This window comes from Melozone crissalis, unplaced genomic scaffold (assembly GCF_028551555.1).
Source record: "Melozone crissalis strain CALT ecotype California unplaced genomic scaffold, PUWL_Pcris_2 ptg000045l_1, whole genome shotgun sequence".
Taxonomy (NCBI): Eukaryota; Metazoa; Chordata; class Aves; order Passeriformes; family Passerellidae; genus Melozone; species Melozone crissalis.
In genome coordinates this window covers 14,456,949-14,479,184 of record NW_026535823.1, presented here as the reverse complement: position 1 = coordinate 14,479,184, position 22,236 = coordinate 14,456,949, and the positions used below count along the sequence as shown (strand labels likewise).

The 22,236-nt window shown below is 39.4% G+C and overlaps 1 protein-coding gene across 1 annotated transcript; it reads left to right on the top strand.

Moving 5' to 3' along the window:
• The first annotated feature begins 341 nt into the window (after nucleotides 1-341).
• Nucleotides 342-7,916, top strand: RTCA (RNA 3'-terminal phosphate cyclase). Its single transcript, XM_054285807.1, has 11 exons — nucleotides 342-531; nucleotides 638-738; nucleotides 1,612-1,755; nucleotides 2,525-2,648; nucleotides 3,126-3,184; nucleotides 3,701-3,842; nucleotides 4,960-5,084; nucleotides 5,218-5,276; nucleotides 5,843-5,937; nucleotides 7,034-7,138; nucleotides 7,490-7,916. The coding sequence occupies exons 1-11, from the start codon at nucleotides 487-489 to the stop codon at nucleotides 7,592-7,594; spliced, it is 1,104 nt and encodes a 367-aa protein (XP_054141782.1). The 5' UTR covers nucleotides 342-486; the 3' UTR covers nucleotides 7,595-7,916.
• The last annotated feature ends 14,320 nt before the right edge of the window (nucleotides 7,917-22,236 follow it).

Below are 22,236 nucleotides of genomic sequence, written 5' to 3'. Positions count from 1 at the left end.
TTTTACAACCTAATTCATTCTGTGATTCTGAGGAAAAGTAGCGTGTAACGAGGAGGGCAACAGTCGGGCCGCTCTCCTCCGGCGGCAGCGCTGTACCCATGGTTCTGATCTCCCAGGAGCCGCGGTTGTCACCGCTCTGGCCCTCAGGACAAGGGAGAGGCATTGCCTCCTGCGGGACTCGGTCAGTACCGCAGGGACAATGGAGCTACTCCCAGCCCCCGCCTGAGCGCCGGGCCCGCCGGCTGCTCCTCCCCGCGGCGGAGCCGCCCCGACCAACCCGCGGCAGGCGGGCCGGGAGGCGCCTCCGCTCTGCGCCTGCCCGGCACCGCCGCCCGCCCCCAGCACCGGTACCGCAGCATCCCGGGCGCACCGCCGCCGTCAAACACTCCTAGCCCGGGGCTGCTTCGCCGAGGGCTCGTCGTGTTTAGGGCCCCGTCCGTATCCCATTGGTGCGGCCTCTGCGAGAGACACCGCTCATCGCCAGCCATGGACGGGGACAGGGTGGAGATCGACGGCGGGATCATGGAGGGGGTGAGCGCCAGCGGGCCGCGGCTTACCTGGCCCCGGGCAGCGGTACGGGCCTGCCGGGTGTGCGGGAAGCGCCGTAGCGCCTGACGAGCGCCATTTCTCCCTGCAGGGCGGGCAGATCCTGCGGGTGTCCACGGCGCTGAGCTGCCTGCTGGGGCTGCCGCTGCGGGTGCGCCGGATCCGCGCCGGGCGCAGCCAGCCCGGCCTCAGGTGAGACCCTCCCCGGGCGGTCCCGGGGCGCTCAGCCGGTCACTTACGGCGTGTGGGGCCCTCCCGGGCTGGGGCACGGCCACGCAAGGCCTCGGCTGCTCTCGTCTGAAACGTTTGCGTTTCCATTGCTTTAAAAGAGCCTTTTTGCTAAAATATCCCGTCTGTGGCTCTCAAGGAGTGAGGGGGAACGCTGCGGCATGAAGCGCGCTCGGTTCTCTTGCCGGTGCCCTCAGCGCGGTCCCGCCCGGGCCGCAGGCGGGGCAGGTGGGGGCGCGGCCCAGGGAAATGGTTCCACAGGTGCTGAGCGGAATACGCTTTGAAACGGGGAACACACTGATGTAATGCTGAGCAAAACACAGCTTACCGAGCCTACAGTGCTAAGAACAGATAGGGCATATCCTAGTGCTGATACAGTTAGCATATTTCCAGTGTTAAAAACAGTTGGTGTATTTCCTATTTAGATTACCTAACAAATGGAAACGAGCACAAGGCAAGTACAAAGCAAGCCTGTTAACTGTCTTGTAGCCCTGCAGCTGGTTCTCACTCAGCCAGTATTGCCATCATTATCCCACTGCATTTCTGTCCAAGCATTTATCACATTAGGAGAAGTGGCTGCTCTTGCATCTCATCTATGTGTCTTGGGCCCATGCTAGTGGAAAAGATCCAGAATCCTGCATATCCCAGTATGGCCTGAATGCCACTCTTTTGCTCTTGTGAACTCAGAAGTACTGCAGCAACCAGAGTGAATTTCTGATCCTTGTCCGATCCAAAATTTGCAGTTGTAGTTTTTTAGTGTGTTTAGTGGTTGTTTTAATGTAACATAAGCACGTGGTCTACTTGTATGTGTCTTTAACTGTGCATTGTCACTCTAAGACCTCAGCATCTGTCTGGATTGGAGATGATTCGAGATTTATGTGATGGGAAGCTGAATGGTGGAGAAATTGGCTCAACAGAAATAACCTTCACTCCTGGGAAGATCAAAGGTGGAACCCACATAGCAGATACAAAAACAGCAGGGTATGTCTTTGTACACTAGCTTCTGATAACTTTATAATTGTCACAATAGATGGGGTGCGGGAAAAAAGAACATTTATGCTTTGGTAATGACCCCAGGATGTGTGCTGCCTGAGCCAGATTTATGTGACCAAAGAACCTGTAGTATAGGTAGGATATGCTGGAAGTACATGTGAAGTTTAAAAGTATGATTGATATAAAAGCTGAATGCTTGGTTCATGTCATGAAGAAAGCAGCTGCCCATGTCTTTAAAAGTTCAGGTGTAATTTGCTCACATTAGTATGTTACATACCAGACCAAATGCATTAAATTAGATATCTTGCATCCATGAGGTCTGAAATAATCACCATATAATAAGGTAAATTTTGACATTTTACTTATGCTCATAGTAGCACAGTATGTCATATTGCTCTTTTGGAAATGGGACATATCCATCCATGTATTACAATGTTACTGCTGCCTAAGCCTTTTCTGCTACCAAAACCCACAGTTTTCATGATCCCATCACCATACTAAGGAAAATACATAACTTTATTTCAAATAGAACTATTAAAGATGCAATTAATGTGAAATGAAAACTTTCATATTTAGGCTTGGTAAGGACATGAAGTTTTAAAGTAGTATCTTTTAAGACTAATAAATTTATAGATAATTTTAAAAATAAAATGCAAAAGTAAATGTTCTAGTAAAATGTTCCTTGATGTATAATGATTCTATGGAATTGTGTGGGTTAAGAGGGTGTAACATTTGACTATGTTATAATTGCTTTTAGGAGTGTGTGCCTACTGATGCAGGTAGCAATGCCCTGTGTGCTGTTTGCTGCTTCCCCATCAGAGCTTCATTTAAAAGGTGGGACTAATGCGGAGATGGCTCCTCAGATAGACTACACAGTCATGGTAGGGAGAAATTCCTTTGCCTTGGTGCATCTTCTCTGAGTATGTGTGCAATGTCACTGCTGTTCCTCTGTTGCTCTTACTGCAAGTCTATTTGTGATTATGGAATTAGGCATGGAACATAGCACTGTTAGTGTGCTGGCTGTAGAGAGCAACCAGTGTTTCATGGAATTTCCTGAAATGGCAAGTAGTCTCTTTGGTTTCAATTACTACAGAAAATTTCACTCAAAATGTATTCTTTTTTCTAGAAGTACTGTGAATTACTCTTCTTTTTTCCATAAGAAAATCCTTTTACACAAAGTGACATTGAAAATGAAGTATGAGGAATGTCAAATAAGCTATATGGATGAGACTAACTTTTTTTTTGATAATGCAACTGAAATTTTTGTGTTGAGCTTTTTTTTTTTCTTTTAAGATTGTATAACATAGTGGAAAATTATCAATGCAAAATAAATTCACTCTTATATGTTTCTTTTTCAGGTTTTCAAGCCAATAATCGAAAAGTTCAATTTCACATTTAATTGTGACATAAAGAGGAGGTGAGGTGTGGAGCAGTGCAGCAGAGCTGGGCCTTACTGAACCCATGTGTGAGCAGAGGCACACAAGGGGCTCTCAATCAAGCTGAGGGGTGAATTTATAATACATGAACTAATCTGCATTAGCTGCCCCTGTGTGTACTGTCACCACATGATGAATGGGATAGGGTTCTTGGCTGTCTTTTCTTTTCATTGCTGAGCCTACAGCTGCTGTGTAATGTTGCCTGTTGGCTCCCCTGAGGGGAGCACATGCTGAACAGGCAGTGCATTACTGAGCTTTTTCCAAGGAGCAGTTAGGTTGGTGTTAGGAAGTTAATAAGGTGTGCATTACAGAGGATTACTGTTAGAGAGCCTAATTCCATTAGAAGGGTTTCTAAGGCACACATCAAGAAAATTGGTATGTACAGTAACAGGGAACATAAAAATGTATAGTGAAATGTATGAAGAGCCTCCTGGCCCTTTTCTTGGTTTCCTTGTGATCATTGCATTTAATTATGTCCAATTACTGTTTCTAAATAGGGGCTACTATCCTCAAGGAGGTGGTGAAGTTGTAGTCCAGATGTCTCCAGTCAAAGAGCTGAGCCCAATAAACTTAACAGAACGTGGCACAGTGACAAAGATTTACGGAAGGGCATTTGTTGCTGGAGCACTGCCTATCAAAGTAAGTGCTTATCATGGCTCTGGTGGCATCCAACTTTATATAGCTGTATAAAATTGTTTGCAATCTGCTCAACATTCCTCTGGTTTCCTGCCTTTTGCAGTCTTACACAAGCTAAGCAACCTTATTAAGTGGTTTCAATTATTCAGGCTGCAGAATATTATATTGGACATACCTAAAAATCATTCATTGCACAGCAGTGTAAAGCTAAAACAGGAAATGAGAACAGTATCCTCATCCTTCATAGGACTATTCAAAAGTCTTTGGCATATATTGAGGGTTGTCTTATGATTTATGTATTCTTCATATTCATGTGCATTATTTTAAATCTGAAATTAGGGCCCCTTGTTCATAAATTTATGAGCTGTGTAATAGGTGGAAGCCAGGTCTACAACAAGTTTTTCAACCATTGCTAAGGGTATTAGAACAAGTTAAGGGTAGGTTTAGCCAAAAATAAAAGGAGATAAATTTGCTCCTTTATATCTCCTTTTTCTATTCTTCCTGTCCTGAGTGCTGGGATCTTCTTGAGGTTCCTTCTCACATACAGGCCAGGAATTAATAGAGGAAGGAAGAGAAGCTGAGTTACTTTTTGAAAAGCTGTGGGCTGCTGGTTTTGGTCTCCAAACCTGTGAATATAGCTGTGATTAGATCACAGGAATGCGAAAAGCTTTGTATGTCCCCATTTGCTTCTAATGTAAAATTGTTATTTTGTGTATTCTCTCATACAGAGTATATTCTGTGCAATTGTGGGGTGGGGTTTTTGCACTTGGTTTTGGGGTGAGTTATTTTTAGAATCTAAAGCTTTGCAAGAAGACTAAAATAATTTTTTTTTCTCTATGAATGAAGAAAAGTTCTTGAATTTCTGTTGATATTGATTTCTACATACATTTCTATAACTGTCATTTGTATAGGATTTAATGTTACCTGACTTTTGTAGAAAAACTTTCAGAAAAAAATCATGTTCAGATCCTGCTTATAGGGGTGTATAACAATCCTTTGTTTTTCTAGTTAATAAAGTAGCCCCTTTATTCAGGGATTAATTGCAATAGTTGAACTTATGAGGAAAAAGCATTGCTATATTACATAATTTAATTACTGGATTTATATCTTGTCTTTTTAGCTGGCAAAAGACATGTCAGCAGCAGCAGTGAGGTGCATCAGAAGAGAAATCAGAGACCTCTACATTAACATTCAGCCTGTCAGAGAACCTGATGATCAAGCTGTTGGGACTGGAAGTGGAATAATGTAAGATGAGTCCAAGCTTTCTATTGTTAATTCTAATCTTGTTGGTTAATTAGCAAGGACCTGATTAAATATCTGATAAATAAACTGTAATATGAGTGATTTTGATTTTAATTATTTTTTATTTTCTGCTTAGTATTGTTGCAGAGACCTCAACGGGTTGTTTGTTAGCTGGGTCATCACTTGGCAAGAGAGGTAAGAATTCCATGAATTCGTTAAGAATTAACTTAATATACCAATAACAAATAGGAATCTGAAGTATCACCTGTTTAAAAATCTGATGCTCTGAATGTTTCATTATTAAATATATGCTTTTAGAAATAAAGGACAACAGAAATGAGCAGATTTAAAACACAAGTAAATGGAAATTTACAAAAATTCCAGAACTGTTAAATTTACCTTGTATCAAAATGGAGAATCACTGGAAATATTTCTGAACTTTAGGAGCATAGACTTTGTTTTAACATTTGAAGTTTTTGCTCAAGAGTGAATCTATATTAAAATGAATGGAAGTGATCTTGGTTTTAAATTATTTGAATCAAATGTTTTTCTGACTAAATGAAGCTACTTTCTTTCCAGTGCTTAGGAAGTATAAACTATATATTAGCATAAGATGGGAAGGATTTTGTTTTAAGCAGAAATTTGAGGCAAGAGCAATAGTTTTAAAGAGAAAAGAACTAAAAAGTTGACAATTTCTTGGGTTGTTTTTCTTTTTTTGTACTTTTAAATAGTTATTTTCAGCTTTCTGATTTCTCTCTTAGGAAAGAATGCTGACAAAGTTGGCATTGAAGCAGCAGAGATGCTGCTTCAGAATCTTAAACATGGTGGAACTGTGGATGATTCTCTGCAAGACCAAGTAAGGTTCCTACATGTGTTTACATGAAGTTGAAGTAGCAAGAACATGCATGCACTATTTGAAAACAATATAGATCTGAATAGGGAAGGGACAAGATGTTAGCACTCTCAGAGATGTGTAGTCACAAGATCACTAGGATTAGCAAATTACATACAGTTTTTAGGAACCACAAATGCTTTTAGCATTGTACCAACACCCTCAAATTTTGCCTTTCTGTAACCCTCAGTAAGTATGGAAGACAGAGGCAGGAACTTGCTTCTATTTGGCACTCCATGTGGTGCAGTGATAATAGCTCCCTCCTTACATATATAGAATGATACTCAGGGAAGGTACTAGGGAATATCTAGAACATGCTCCCAATTATCTTACTCCCCTAATTTCATTTGAGAATGAAGGCCTTCCACTGCCTTATCTTAGCCTGATAAGAATCTTGGGCTGGTTTAGCTAGGATGATGCTAGCTCTTAGCTGTAAACACCTGGGCACACATGAATATTATGTAGTATAATAAATATTTGGGTCTTGGACTCAGCCTACTTTTTTCAAAGCATGCAAGTACTGTTGATGGGAACAAGCCACAGCCAGAGTCACTGTGTATGGGAACTGCACAGAGTTAATCACACCTGGCAGTATTCTTGTCATGGTGATGGTTTTAAGTCAAATCAAAGTGTTTTGGGTGTCTCTCTGGTGAATATGTGATCAGGAAGTGTTAGAATTGAAAGTACCTCTTCCTGAGATTCTCTTCATATAAGTAAACTACTAATCTGGAGTTTGATGTGGCTTGGGGAGATTTTGGGGCAATACAGTGGGGGAGAGCAAAGTTAATTTTAATAACAGGGATTGAGGGCCAGGAATTCAGTAATAGGAATTCAGGGGCTACTGTGGAAAAATACCCCTTCTGTAATAGGTATTACAGTAGCAATCTCCAAACTTCTGGAGCCGTGGATCACTCTTCAAACTCAGCTTCATGAACTTTTATCAAACTTAGAAGAGAAAATTTTAATATTTACAGAAATTTTGCATGTTTTAGTTGGGGTTAATCAATAAATTCCTTGAATCTGAAGAATGCCTTAATAATTACCTTTCCCTCCATTTCAGCTGATCATTTTTATGGCATTAGCAAAAGGAGTGTCTAAAGTGAAAAGTGGACCAATTACACTGCATACTCAAACAGCTATACACTTTGCAGAGCAGCTAACAAAGGTGAGTCCAAACATTCAGGAAGTTTTACCTTTCATTTTCTTCCAGTAGCTTGGCAGTGTACAGTTCATCAGGCAGTGTGAGCTGCACTTGATCATGGAGGAGAAGCATTGATAAAACAATTGCTATAGTATTTACCTGGGAGTTTTCCTGTACAAAGTGAGCCTACTCTAGAGTTAAAGGCTTTTAGAATGGTTAGATACTTTTACCACATTTATTTAAATGTTTTTTTGAATTAAATCTGTCAAAGCTGTAATATACATAAACACATGGCAATACATTTATTTGACATCAGATACTCAATATTGTGTATGTGATAACTTAATTAGTGATGTATTTCTAATCCTCTTCTAGGCCAAATTTACTGTGACAAAGTCAGAAGAGGAAGACCCTGGTAATGATACCTACATCATTGAGTGCCAAGGAATGGGGATGATAAACTCAAACTTAAAATGCTAAAAAAAAAAGAAAAAAAGAAAGGCAGCAAGCTGCCAAAAGCAACATTCAACATACCTCAGTGATGTATTGCACTACACTTCATTGGATGTATGATCTGCCTGAAGAGGAGGAGCCTTCTGTCACATCTGAGTGATTTAACTTGAAGGTTGATGTCAAGTTTTTCCTTGGTATGATGAAAATCTGTCATGTGAAAATGAAAACTTTACTTTGGTTTTTTTTACTATTAGCAGCAAAATGAGTAGCAACAGGACAGCAAATAGCATATACTGTATGTATGTAAGAGCTTCAACTGGGGACTTTGAACTTTACCTAAGTAGAAAATAACTATTTTAGGTCAGTATTTCTTTCACTTTTAAAAACTGCAAGTTCTGTTCTCTGGAAACCTTTATGTTATGAGGTACATGGAATTAAATGCACCATCAAATCTGTATTGCTGTTCTTCCTTAGCCATTTGCTAAATAATAAAGCAGTAGCAGCCTATAGCAGGCTGATATTTATATTTGCTGGTATCTGAGCAGGTTGTGCTTGGGAAAGGTGGATACAAAATAAATTTTCAGAAGCATAGTTTCTTTTTCTCCCTGTGGAAAGAAGACTCAATGCATAAGATACTCTTTTAAATCTTTTTTTCATCTATTTATGATAGATGCTCAGGCAAGCTAAATCAATATACCACATTACAGCCCAGACACCAAGTATTGACTCCATGATATGATTTTATTTTCTAGCTGCAGTTGCCCTTGTCACTTAGCATACTAACTGAGGCTACATTTTCACTGAGGTGGTGTTCTTTTTGAAGGGAGTACTTAATTTCAGCTGAGATTAGGGTGCTGTTGAACACACATACAGACACAGTACCCATGTGTGTGGACATGGAGAACGATGAATACACACAATTTGTGTAGGCAGAGTGTGTTATCCCCTATCTGGGCATTAAGTAAAGAAGAGCTTCTACCAGGCTGGTGTTGATCATGCTACAACAACTTTCTCTGAAGTAGAAGGAAGGTGAAAGGAGAAATAGAGCACAATTGGTTTTGCATATGAAGACCCCAATCATAGAGTTGGAATCACTTAACCAAAACTGTATAAATGCACTCTGGAAGCTTGAACTGATTTCCAAGTTCCCCGGCCCATCCTGCAGCCATTGTTCTAAGTTCTTTTTCCTCAGTTGGGACTATTGAATCTAACTGCTGAAGATGCAACTTGGAGGTATTGTTTGTTGTACTTAATGCATTACTGTACATTTCTAATACCAGGAAAATCCCTTGCTAATATCCAAAAAAGTTCACCAACTATCTACTTAACAGTATCTTTCTTCTTAGGGTTTTCCCTGTATTGCAAAGGAATGCTAATAATTTCCAACTAATTATTTTTCTCTAGTACTGGGAGTAGTCTGAAGGGGGCAATAGTCACCTGCTGAAGTAGTTTTGGGACACAGACTCGACATCCTTTGAAGAACACTTGAGTTACTCAGCCATGCTGTTAATGATTATCTGTGTTCCCTTTTTTGAAGAATTCTGAATGTACTAAAAAATAACTTGAAAGAAAATACCAAAGAAGTTGCTGTCTGTGCTTAAGAAAACAAGCTCTTAAAACCAAATTTGAATGGATCTTTACCCATTTTCATTATTCAAAAGATTAATATACTTGACTTGGTTTTTGAATGTACAGATTTTGTTATCAATGAAAGTTTTAAAAAATATTTTTTAAAATCACTAAATAAAACAAAATTCAGTTGAACAAAAAAATCCCATTGAAAAATTGAAGTGCAATTTTTGTCTTCCAGACATAGAAAAACATGTAAATGCTCAACCAGAACATTTAACAAAAATTAACAAACCCAGGTTATCAGTGATGCCTTGAGAGGATACCTAGAATAAAGGCTAGACAGAAATAAAGGAATAAAGTAGGTGTTTTTTAAAAAAGCTTTCAAAAGATACATCTTGGGCAGTACAAGAGCCTGGCTGTGGCCTCACCCAACATGGACTCTGGGTCATGAGTTTTCACACTTTTCTAAGTTTTGGTCCATTTACAAAACTTATAAACTTACTGGGGTTAATTGTCCAATTACAGCTCCAGATTATGAAGTCCCATCCTCCCAGACAGCGCTCCTCAACTCGCCGTGGTTTGCACTTTTTGGGCCTGAAGCTGCAACAGGATTGTTTTGTCTAACTGAACTGTGACGAGAACTTGCTGATACTTTATATGAAGTTCAGAGTCATATACTAATGCAGTACAGAATCTGGAGAATACTGAAGCTAAATATGAAAGTGTGTTCCACAGAGCAGCTGTCATTCCTAACTAGCAGTCCTTGTTTGCCTGGTCAAGCACCCAGCCCTTGCTCCTTGTGCCCCGACCTTGGGGCTAGCAGTGGGCAGGGGAGAGGCTGCAGAGCTGCCCCTTCTTTGCTTGCCTTGTCATTGTGAGGGCTGTCCCCTAGTGCCATCCCTGCTGGGCTTCCTGCACTGGAGGAAGCTGGAGCTGGTTTGACAAGGATTTCCATGCAACCTTTTTCTCCTTGGGATTGGAAAAGCTTTAGATGGGAGTCATCCACAACAAGTTTTACTCCTCAATGGGATTAAATTCTCCAAATAATTGTTACCCCCTGCTACACACACACACACACACACACACACACACACACGTATAACACACATATACACACATACAGAATCCTGTTACCCAGGCCCAATTCACATCCTGTCACTTCATGGTAACCTCTTACCAGGGAATGTTTATTGTAATTCCTCTTCTTTTTCTACATATCATAATTACTCTTCCTTACATGTATACTTAAACAAATTTTAACTGAAATGATAAAAACCATAAAATGGATTTGGGATTACTGCTATCATTCATGTTCTGTCAGGTTGCTACCTTCTCTTTTCAATGGAGTTCTGCACCATAAAACTTAAATCCTCTGGGCTTACATTTACTTTCAATTCACTTGATTTTAAATCTACAAGTCAAAACACGAGCTGCAGACCTTGCTACTTCACACTCCTACATTGCACATGTTGTATGCATTTGGGCTTAAATTTTAGAGCATAAAAAATTCTTTAAATTAATGCAGTGTGTGCAAATTAGTTGTTGGTAGTTAGTGGTGTAACTTTTTTTTTTTTTAAACACCCTGTCCTCTTTGAATATTAACTGATATTTACAGGGCATTACTGGAAGCTTTTTAACTTTCATTTTTATCCATTTGCAATCACAAATCTTTTAACTATAAGGTTGGATTAAGTCACTGGTGAGAATGTATTAACCTTTTGTTCAGGAAGAGATGAGACATTGCTTGCACCTGCTCCACAAATATGCACTGGGTTTTCTTATGTTAATCAGGCACATTTGAATCTTATATAAAAACTTCAGTGTGGGTGTACAGATACAACTAAGATGCTTACATTTAGTACTGCTCAAACAAGTAGTGGCAATGACTCAGAAGTTCTATGTACCAAGGAAATGGGATAAATCCTCTCCAACTGTGTGTCTCTGGTGCACTTGCATGAAAGAGAATTGTGTTTGGATGAATGCAGTGATCAGAGGCACTGCACTCAGGTATGTGGGGACTGGAGCTGCAAGACAAATAAAACGGGCATTATATGCAGCCAGTTAGAAAACTTTCTCCAGGAAATACTGCACTCTGGTTCTGTCTGAACTCTGTTCCTCTCAAAAAGGATATTTTTGAACCTTTTCTCCTTTCACGCCCCTAGATTGTCTGGTGACTGTTCCTCTTCTGAGCCTGGGTGTTTCATTCTGGTCACTGACATGTTAGTGACACGTTCACTATTTCCTAGCCCATCTTGGGACCACTGCATCCTGTTTTGGGCCCCTCCATCCAAGGAGAACATCAGTGGTGAAGCTGGTCTGGGGCTGGAGCTCTGTGAGGAAGGACTGAGGGAAGGCGAGGGAATGGGCTCACAGCTACCAGCAAGTGTCCAGTGCCTGCACAGGGTGAGGGAGGAGATGGAGTCAGGCCCATGGAGCATGGCAGAGGGTGAGAAACAGAAATGAGAGATGCTCAGGCTGGCCAGAGCCCTGACTGACCCAGCTTGAGCTCAGGGCTCACCCTGCATTGTGCAGCAGTTTTGACCAGAGCCCACCTGTGATCCTTTCCTACCTCATCCTATGAGCCTGAAATCCCTATCCAGCAAGTAATGGTTATCCCAACATAGTGTGGAAGAATTCTCTAAGATATTCCAGCACAGGTTATCTAGAAGTGACGATGCTGAAATCAACCAGAGGTTAAATAAAACACTTCACTAAACAAAGGTACATATAGGAAAAAAATTGTCAACACAAATTTTTTAGAATGGAAACAATTAAGATATTTTAGAATTAGAGCTACATCTTTAATTCAAAAGAAGTGACTGCAAACACAGACATCAAATCTGTTGGTGATCAGAGAGAATAGGAAGTAATATCAATATCTAATAATCAAGTAAAATAGGTCAGCTGAAAAGTGCTTATTTGACTGCAGAAAGGTCAGTAAAGGCAGGTAAAACAAGTGAGAACACAGTCCTGTGTAAACTTGGGCAGAACCAGATTTTTTCTTTTAATCCCAGATTTTCTATTGCCTTGAAGGCCAAAGTTGAAGGCTTAGGAAACCTACTGATAAGTGCACTTAAAAGCTAAAAGCTCTTGTGGAGTGTGCATATGGAGAACGTCCCAGTGCGAGCTGTGTGACTTTGAATTTTTGTCCCACCCAACTGTCTTTCTTCTGCCCAGGAGGCTTTCTGTGTAATGCTTTCCAAATCCAAAGTATTTGAGATCCCATAATGATAGGACATCTGCTAGAACAAGGAACTCTTATTAGAAAATCACACTTTCAAATAATAACTGAATCTTTTTCTTCACATAAAACTTTTTTAGGATTAAATTTTAGACTTTTTATGTCACAGCATACAAGTTTTCAAAGATCCATTACAAGAAAAAATATCAGCTCAGAAAACATCTAATGTTATTTTTCTTTTTCTCCTTCCAGAGATATTTTTCTATCTACTTTAGACTTTCATTACCTAATAAATGATTCCTATATAAAAAGACAATTTGTTACAGGGTTTAATGATTTTTTTTTCATATGGAAACCACTGCATAAACAGAATTTTACATGTATTGCACTTTTCTAGTTTATACAACGCCAACTGACTTGAAGTTTATCCAACTCCTGTAATCCAGAAATGCTCTAGTAGATCATATGCTTTCTCAGCTATTAATCTTTGTAGCGTCAGAACAAACTCAGGCTTCTGTTACTTCTTTCTTATATTAGTACTGCATTCCATTAAATAAACTGATGAATAAAGCATTCACTTTTGAACAGAATGGGTCTTACAGAAAATGCCTGTGCAGACTAAGATAAATTCCAATATACTGTGTTTTAGAAACAGCAGTCATGGCTTCTTTGTAATATAATAGCAAATATTTGCTTTTAATATGATGAAACCATGACTGGGAATTTACATTTTTTAAAATGAAGATGGAACTTGGGCTATTGACACAAATTAAAATGGTTATTAGATTATATCATTTGGAAAGAAAGGAAGGAAGAGTAAGCAGTGAGTCTAAACATGATTTCCATAACTTTTGTTCTACCATCATCTCCCCCAAATTTTCCATAGACAACTATGATTTTGAATTCTGCTTTGCTGAAATGGCTTGCTAAGAAATACTTTACAGCAAATGTTTTATGCTCACTCAATATCCCTTTCAGCTATGAAAATTTACCAGTTGTATTGCTTTTTACAAAAATTAGTCCTTTCTTCCCCTTCTCTGTTTCTCAAGATTCCTTAGGTTTTTCTTTTCTCCCTGATCAAAGATAAGTTGAAAGTTAGGTTCTCTACCAGCACCTCTCTATTCTAAGCTGCAAGCACAAAGAAAGAGTCTCAATTCACAGAATATCCAAGTAAGTCAAAGCAGTTGCTCTGAAGTAGCACTGGAAAGCACTGACCCTGACTGAACAGGGAATATCAACAAGTGCTGACAAATCTTAGATAGCTACAGAGGACTTGTCATCAGAAATGAGGATAAGCACATGGCCCCCTTATGTTAAAGTGATTTGGTGGCGCTGTATAAATATCTCTTATCAGAACAGGATTGCTAGCATTCTCTGCTATGTGGGAGAGTTCATTTTCATAATCAAATTATCAGATGTAAAACTATAAAGAAAGATTCTTTAAACTAAGCTGAACTGTATGAACTCAAAATAGGACTTAAAAATTAATTACATTTCGTAAAGACCAGCAAATCTTGGGCCTTCTATCTATTGAAAGCTTTCATCTTTTTATCCCCACATATTCCCCACATCATAGCTCTGGGCTTTGAACTTCAGCTCCTCAGTTTTACCAGTGATCTTGCTACACACTGTTGAGTTCTCAGCTGGAACAATATTACCTTTGCTGGGTTTTTTTCCCTCTTCCTATTCCAAAATATAGAAGTCTCTGCTCTCAAAAGCATTTGAAAATTCCTCCTAATTATTTTTTTTCTTTCTCTCTTTTTCAGTTCTAAAATGGAATTATTTCATAAAACAATTACCAAAAATCCATCTGAGCTGCTCATTTTGTTGAAGGGAATGGAAAATATCTATGCAGCCATCTCACGGAAACATTTAAATGTACTGATTTCTTTCACCTTATTAGTTACAACTGGAAAAAAATTTTCAAACTTGATGGACTTCTGGAGAAAAACAGTTAACTGGTTTAGAAATTTATCTCTTTCAATAGGACAGAGCCCGCTGCCAGGTAAAGTTGAGAATATTTACATACCTGTATGAAGTCTTGATTCCAGAAGTGGCTCTTTGTATTCCCACTGAAGTTTACAATTGTTGCAGTGTGCTCAGCTCCTCTGAAATTGAGGATACATTTAACTTTTCTTGGTTTTTTTTTTTTTATCAGTTGTAAAACCTGCATAGATAAAGACAGCTTTAATTAGTAAAAATGGAATAGACTATTTAGAGTGGGTTAAGATAATATGTAATATACTAAACTAAAATACTTTCTATATTAACCCTTAGCACTTGCAGTGAGAAATTAATGTAATAGAATTAGTGATAGCCACCTTCACAGAGGAAAAGGTCAGTGTGATGGTGAACTAACTTCCTTTTAACACAGTTTGGTCAGTCAGCAAAAAAGAGTTTTTAAACTGTGCTTTTAGATAGATTTGTTTGCTTCCGTCTCATAGGATGGTGACCTCCAGGACAAGATTTATGTCCTCTGACTGCAGGCCAGATTCCTGTATCCTGTTTATTATTTAATATGTCCTCTGTAAAATAAGCACAATTCAAATGCTTAGCCATTCAGTCAAGAGTCAAGCCTAAACCTATATTTGGGCAGAAAGTAGGTGTTTTATCCAATGATTATTTAATGATCCTGAAACAGAACTAATGAAACTTTCATATGAACACTGCAGTCATCCTGGTTATCCTGCAGGAGAAAAGGAGAGGCTCTGTCCCACAGCAAATAGGACAGCAGTGATTGTTGCACTTAGGATGGAAAGGTAGTTAAATCTGTTCTGGTAGAGGAAGAATTTAACATGAGGGTATTTTACTTCCTGGGAGATGCTTTAATGCACATATTGTGGAAGAAGGAAACCCTACCACCTCTTGTTCTGACTGTTATTGACTACTGTGGTATTCTGCTCAAAAGGCTGCTGGTCCCCCACAATACAAGACCACAAATGAAAGGAATTATATTCCTGCAGGGTGAACTGAGGTTTGAACTTGCCCATATACCACTTGGGCTCAGTAGCAACCAAGGGTTTGGATGGTTCCCTGCTCCACTACTCATGGGCTGCACAGTGAGCCTGGGAGCACAAACCAAGGCCCCCACTGCCCAGGAAATTGTGTCAGAGCCAGCCACCACAATCTAACATTTTTTACTTAAAGCTTCTTCTCCCACATGTGAGAGCATGAAATTCAAGTTTCCAGTAAATCATAGGCAAGCTATTTCCAAGATCCACTACTTCCCTAGATGTGTAATACGGGTAAGAGAAATAAGGACAAAATTCAGCAGAAGAAAACAAGAAAACCTCAGCAAAAAGCGCACAAGTTTCCATAGGATCTCATGACATATTACAAAATTTCTGACACCTAGCAGGTTTAAATTACCCTATTTATCTAAGCTTCTCTTTCTTTCTTTCATTCATCCGTCATCCGTTGTAGCATGTGAGCCTGTGAAGAAGTGAGCAATGCCCATTTCCTGCACTGCAGGCTATCAGTGTCTCCATCTTGCAGACTCAGTTGCAGCTGAGCCAAGTGCTTAAGACAAATAGAATCACTTTTTTTTTAATTGTCTTTTTTACTTCTTTTTTTTTAAATTTCCCTTTCTGCTTCTATTTTTATTTTCCATGTTCTGCTTTCAAGTTCACTTCTTTCCTGTTTTATGCACATTTCTCACCTTCTCTCCAGCTTTCCATTTCCCTCATTTCCCTTTCCCCCCTTCCTCTCACATTCACATCTACTTAGAGAAGCATTACAATATTAAAATATTGTTAAACTACGGAATTAGAATCACAGTCTGGCTCCAGCTAACCTTGGTCCTTGTGAAACCACTTTACTTCCTGAGAACCACAATTGGAGGTGCAGCAAACATCCAAGGACATGTCTGTGGAAGCCCCTCCTACAGTGTAAATGAGCAGAGGCTCAGTTCCCGTAAATGCAGCACCAGCCTCTGCCTGCAGAGACAGCTGCAGAAATGGGAGTTCATGACATCTTATGAAATGGAAGGAACGCTGGATTATGGGATTCACGTTTTTTCTGCATAAGTAGAAGAGAGACACATCCTCCTACAGAGCTGGGTTGGGGTTTTCTGCATAAGACAATTTGTTATTTAAACCACATGAAACTGAGGCAAATTAAGTTCGTGCATATAGTGCTGTAGCTGAGCCTATGTTTGTGGTCAAATTCCTGGAGCCAGCTGCACCCACAGAGCCTAGAGGGATAGACTTTCATGGGAACCAGGCTATCCCCATGGCTGAGTCACTCCTCCTGGCAAGTTCTTGGCTCACCCAGCTTAGACAAAGTGAGATTTAATGTGTAGGCAGCATGAATTATCTGGGAGTTCTGGCTCAAGGAAGCTATGAAGTAAAGTCAGTCAAATACCACTCTAGCAAAAATGGATCCCCACATGGACATTTTTGAGGGCTTGCAATTACCTTTCAGTCCTTAGCAAAATAAGTTACTAGCCCATAGACAACAGACATTTTTGAAAGAAGGGTGTTTATCTTTTAGTACTCCTTGTTTAGGTGGCAGAATATTCTTCAGAGTATGACTAAGACGGCATCTAAACTGCTGGGAAGCTGGGATGGAAATTTCACAAAATTACTTGCATGAGATTCCTGAGGTTTCCCAACTTCATCCAGGAAAAGAACAAGACTGATTTTTCTCACATAAATGCAAGACTGACCTTCAGTTAAACCAAGATACGCAATAGTCACAAAAAGTCCAGAAATAAGACATTAAAGAAAATGTGTTCAAATTTCAGAATAGTGTCTTTCACAGCATTTTACTTCTATGTATGCTTTATCTAGCCTTCACTAAAATTACCACCATATGAGAAAGAGCACTCTTCTTCCTCAGCAGAAGTAATAAGCAGAGCAAAACCTAATCTGGCACAGCTTTACAACTGCACGCAGATAGACACATTATTTCCCCCTTTAATCTTAGAAGAAAAGAGTAGTAGTGTTTGTGGTGATGACAAACTCCCAAATTTAGGTCAGGGGATGAAATAGCTGCAAGGATGGCTGGTAGATCACACTGTAGTTATGCTCCTCTAAAAAGGAACTGCTGCTGTTTGCCATGAATGTTACACACATACATATATATATATATGTTACACATATATGTGTGTAAAGCAGCTGACTCTAGGCTATCATGGAAATTTATTTCCTAAGCAATTTCTTTATGACAAGAGAGTAAGAATACAAACAGCAACTATTTGCAGATTTATGTGCTCAACTCATGGATTTTGACATAAAGTTTTGGGGGTTTTGGCATTTTTTATTGTTGAGCAAGAGAGTGATAATACAAGACAACAGGAACAAAATGTGTTCTTAACCAACTTGCCGTTTCAAAACAATGCTGGGAAGATGCTGACATACCAATATGTATCACTTGTACAGCAGAACTGCTGAGAGCAACTCAGAGCACCCATTCACCTACAGCACTGTATGTGCTCCCTGGGTTCCTTGGCAAGAGGTCCTGGTTCCAGACTGCAGCTTTGTCCAGGGGCAGAGGACACTGAACCCCCATGATGGATGGTTCACAAGCCCTGGGTTTGTGCTGGTGTCCTCTTGTTTCACCCAGCTGAACTCTTGGTTAATAGAGTTGATGAGGTGGAAGCCACTGAAGAGGTGTTACACCAATAACAGAGGGAAGCACTGGAGTTCATGGAATGTGACTGAAATAGTCACACAACTTCAACCTAGAGCAGATGCACAAGTGAGAATTTTCAAACAGGAAAGGAGCAGAAGAGGTGCTTTCTGTAACTAATACTGAACAAGAAGTGAAAATTTCTCTTTTACTCAATGCTTATTTATTAAAACCAGAATATTTTACCTTGCCTTACAGCAAAGATTCTTAGAACTTTCCATGATGAGCAAATCTATGTTTTCATGGGCTTTTGATGATATTGGTGATTTATGCATGGCTGATCCTAAATTGCCATTTGCAACAAGCTGGAAAAGGATATGGCTGCAAAGCACTGCAGGGCAGTTGTAGGAGAGATATAGTCCATCATCACATCTTCCTATGTAGGGGCTGAATTCTGTATCCTGTGTGATCTGATGGTCTCATTAACCTTTAGTACAGGTGTTTGCACTTAAAAGAATGTTAAGGCAATCTTAAACTCTTTCTGGGGATACAGATTTACTTGTATATGCTTTTCAATTAAGGATACTCTAAGGGAAGTCCTAAATGTGGTTATCAAATACACTGAAACTCCTCTGGGAAATGGAAAATATTTTTCAGTCAACTTACTTGGAAAATCCAGGTCAGGCTTTGTAAATACCAAAGACTTCCAGAGACCAGCCAACTGCTTTCCACTTCCTTTCCACAGGAAATTTTTGCTGACATATTGAACAATGACCATTTAAATGAAGTTATTAATAAATAGGCAATTAAAAATCACTGTTCTAGGTGCAGTAAAAGTCTCTGCTGAGTGTGCTTCTATGGTTAAAAAAAATCAGCTAGCAAGAGTCACAGACACTTTCAACTGATACAAGAGCAGAAGAGATGGCTCTGTCTTCATCATGATAGTCACCACCTCTGCCTTGGCTACACCAACCTAACTAAACACAAGGTGATATAGCAATTGGATCAATTCAGGATCTGATCCAATCAAAACTGACCCGAAAGAAAAGAAAAAAGGATGAGAAAATTAGTTTTCTGTAAGGAGTAGACCCTTTTTTTGGCTTACTATGGGTGATTGGGACTGGAAAATATGGATATCAGCCAGACCATGTCAGCTTAAGACAACAATATCCCAAAAATATTGCAATGTGAGGAATGAGATGCAGAAGACTTTTAGACTTTTGACTACGCCATGATTTGGAGGACAGACTGAGTCCTATGCCTGCATTTAGGCAATATGTATCAGGTGAAAAAAAACCCCACCTTAATACTATAGAAGCAGCTGGTCCTAAATCTGTCTTCAGGGATTTTTCTTACATCCTCCTGTGAAACTTTGGTTGCTGCTTATTGCTTCTTGTCAGTGTCTGCTTGAATAGCTTTCATCTGACCTTGTATGGGAATTACATTGCTCCTTATCAAAAAAAAAATGGTATCTCATGGAAGCCTCTGTCATGCATAGTTACAGAAAAATTTAGGCAGGGATGATCACAGGAGATCATCAAGTCCAGTGTTTCACTGAAAGCAGGGCAAACTTTACAGTTAGATTACACTGATCATGGTCTTTTTCACCTGAATTGTAAAAACCCCCAAGGGCAGAGGTCCTACAGGTGCTGAGGTCCTGCTTTGGCTGCTGAACCACCCTCAGCATGCATTTCTTGCTCACATACAACTGGAACTTCCCTTGTCACATGTTTTGGCCATATCCCCTTGTCTTTTTACCGTTCACCTCTGAGAAGGGACTGGCTCTGTGTTCTCCCTAATCTCTGATGACTGCAGGGATATTGAAAGACTTCTATCAGTCCAGAAACACACTTCTCGCTTCTGAGATGCATTTTTTTACCTAGCATCAGTACTTAGACATATCTGCATCTTAAAAACTTCAAACTGCAAAACAGATTAAATGGCACAGAAAAGTAGGACTGCATTTGCCACAAAATTTCTCATACTTTGTCTTTTAAACCTGTCATGTGTGTATTTTTTGAAAAAGTCTTGCTTTTACTCAGTCTATTTGTGACTTCTTGAATGTTTGGAAATCAGATTATCAAGAATTAGGTTGTCCAAGCAGATTAAATAAATTTTAAGATATTTCTTTGTACAATTTGTGTTTGGGCCATAATCTCAGGGTGACCTAGAAGGTGCACTGCACTACATTCCTTTAGACTGCAGACTTCTGTCTCTTTCCATCCCCAGGATGGCTCTTTTAAGACACTCAAAAAACAGGCTTTCAAGATGTCTGTTCTTGACAGTTCAACTGCAGGAAAGATAACTGAAAAGAGGTATTCATCTTTTAAGTACAGGCAAGGATGTTAATCTGGTGGTTCAGAACTGACAGTTTTTCTTTTCAAGTGTCATAGACTTGAGCTCTGATTACACACTCTTCAGAGGCTCCAACAAAAGAATCTCTTGTTTCATCTGTGCTTCATGCTATTGGCCTATTGTTTCACACATTCATTTTGATAAATCGTACAAAATGCTACCTTGAAATTAAATTTTTGTCATTAACAGTGGAAACAATACCTATGTAAACAATCTTTTACAAAATTCTAGAAGTTTTTAAAAATGTTCTACCAATTCAGTAAGATTGCACATATTTCTCTCTTACCTGTTTTAGTCTTTACCATGTTTTATTATTACTCTTATTTAAATAAGAGTAGGACAATTAACAATGCATCAGCAATTCATTAATACTCTCTGGTCCCGATTTCTACATACCAAAAACATTAGTCTCTCCTCTAATCCCAGTAACCCGCTTCAAATTTTTTCCCAGAGTTTTTGTGGAAAGGATTGGAAAGGCTTTCATTTTGTTTACAAAGAACAAGAGCAGGTGTGGTGGCTGGTCTTGCTCCTGCTAGTCCTGAACATAGCTGTCACAGCCATCCCCTGCTCCATTGCATTTGAATATTGAATATCTAAGTGACAGTTCTTCAAATATAAAATTAATTGATTACTCACCTGTACCATGTTAAATGCAGTAATTGGCAATATAAATTGTATGCAGAATTACCTCTTAATAGGTCCTGAACATTCAGCTCTCCAGCTAGGCTGTGGGATCCCTGCCAAATCCCTCTCTCCTGCTGTTGACAGCTTGTGGCAATGCTGTGCAGAGTTCTTCACACTACATTCTCTGGTGTCCCAGACATTATCTAGAAATCTAGATAGCTCAGTGTTGAAAGATGGCTCAAGCCTTCTCTCACTTTCTTCCATTTTGAAAAGAACACAAACTAAAACAGTGTAAGGCAGAAATTTCAGAAGCTCCCAAACATACCACCATAAGATCTCAAACTCAGCAAAGCAGTGCTTCTTCTCTTGAAAACAAAGATGTTGTGCATGCTATGGATTTACATAATTTCAAGTGACAAAAACCAACCCCCTTGCAAGTTGCTAAGTGCAGTGAAGAAACCTCTGACTCAGGAAACTCCTGAGCTTCGAAGGAGCTGGAGGCTGGGAGTGCATTTAGAGAGCATCTTACCATGCTTGCTGATTTTACAGCATTTTTAGGCATTCCATTTTACTTGCTGCTAATTAAAAACCTCAGCTTGACATACTATGGTCATTCTCATGCTCTGCATCATAATGAACATCATTTCCCTTTCACTGAGTCTTTCTACAATTATCTTGTTACCTTCTTAATTTGGTCTCATTCAAAAATTATGCATATGCTTCCATAAAAGACTACAGAGACCTTGTGGGTGATTCAGCTGTAATCTCACACAGAATTTATCTGCTCTTCCCTATTAAATCAAGCCCAAGGCTGAACAGGTGCCTTGATCATAACTCACATCTATTCACCTGTCTCTCATTTTTGCAGCAAGAGGACTCTGCTAATTAAAAAGTACAACAACTTTTATAAAGCAGATTTTCATGTTTGAAGAAGAGAATATTGGAGGTTTATAGCTTCTCATTTTATTGAATTAACAGTGAGCTAGAGACAGGGAGGAAAACAGGAATAATCACACATTTAGTCTACAGGTAAAGTGCAATCTTCAACTGCTTGCTACCACAGACATTACTAAACAGAAAACAGAGGGAAGAATTAAGTTCTGATGAAAAGTTTATACATACAAAAAATAAATGGGATATTTCAGTACATTTGTGTTTTGAACACGGAATTTTAGCCTAGGATATTACCTTTAGATGTGGAAATACGTTCTCCTGCATTCCTTTAATTTCTTTATCTGCTTCTACAGATATACCACTCTTTCAGCTGTCAGACAAAGCAAGCAGAGCCTGATTCTGCCATGTTCCTGCTCTTTACTTCCCTTCAGGCAACTTGGGAAAAGTGACTGATGCCAACATTGTCACAATT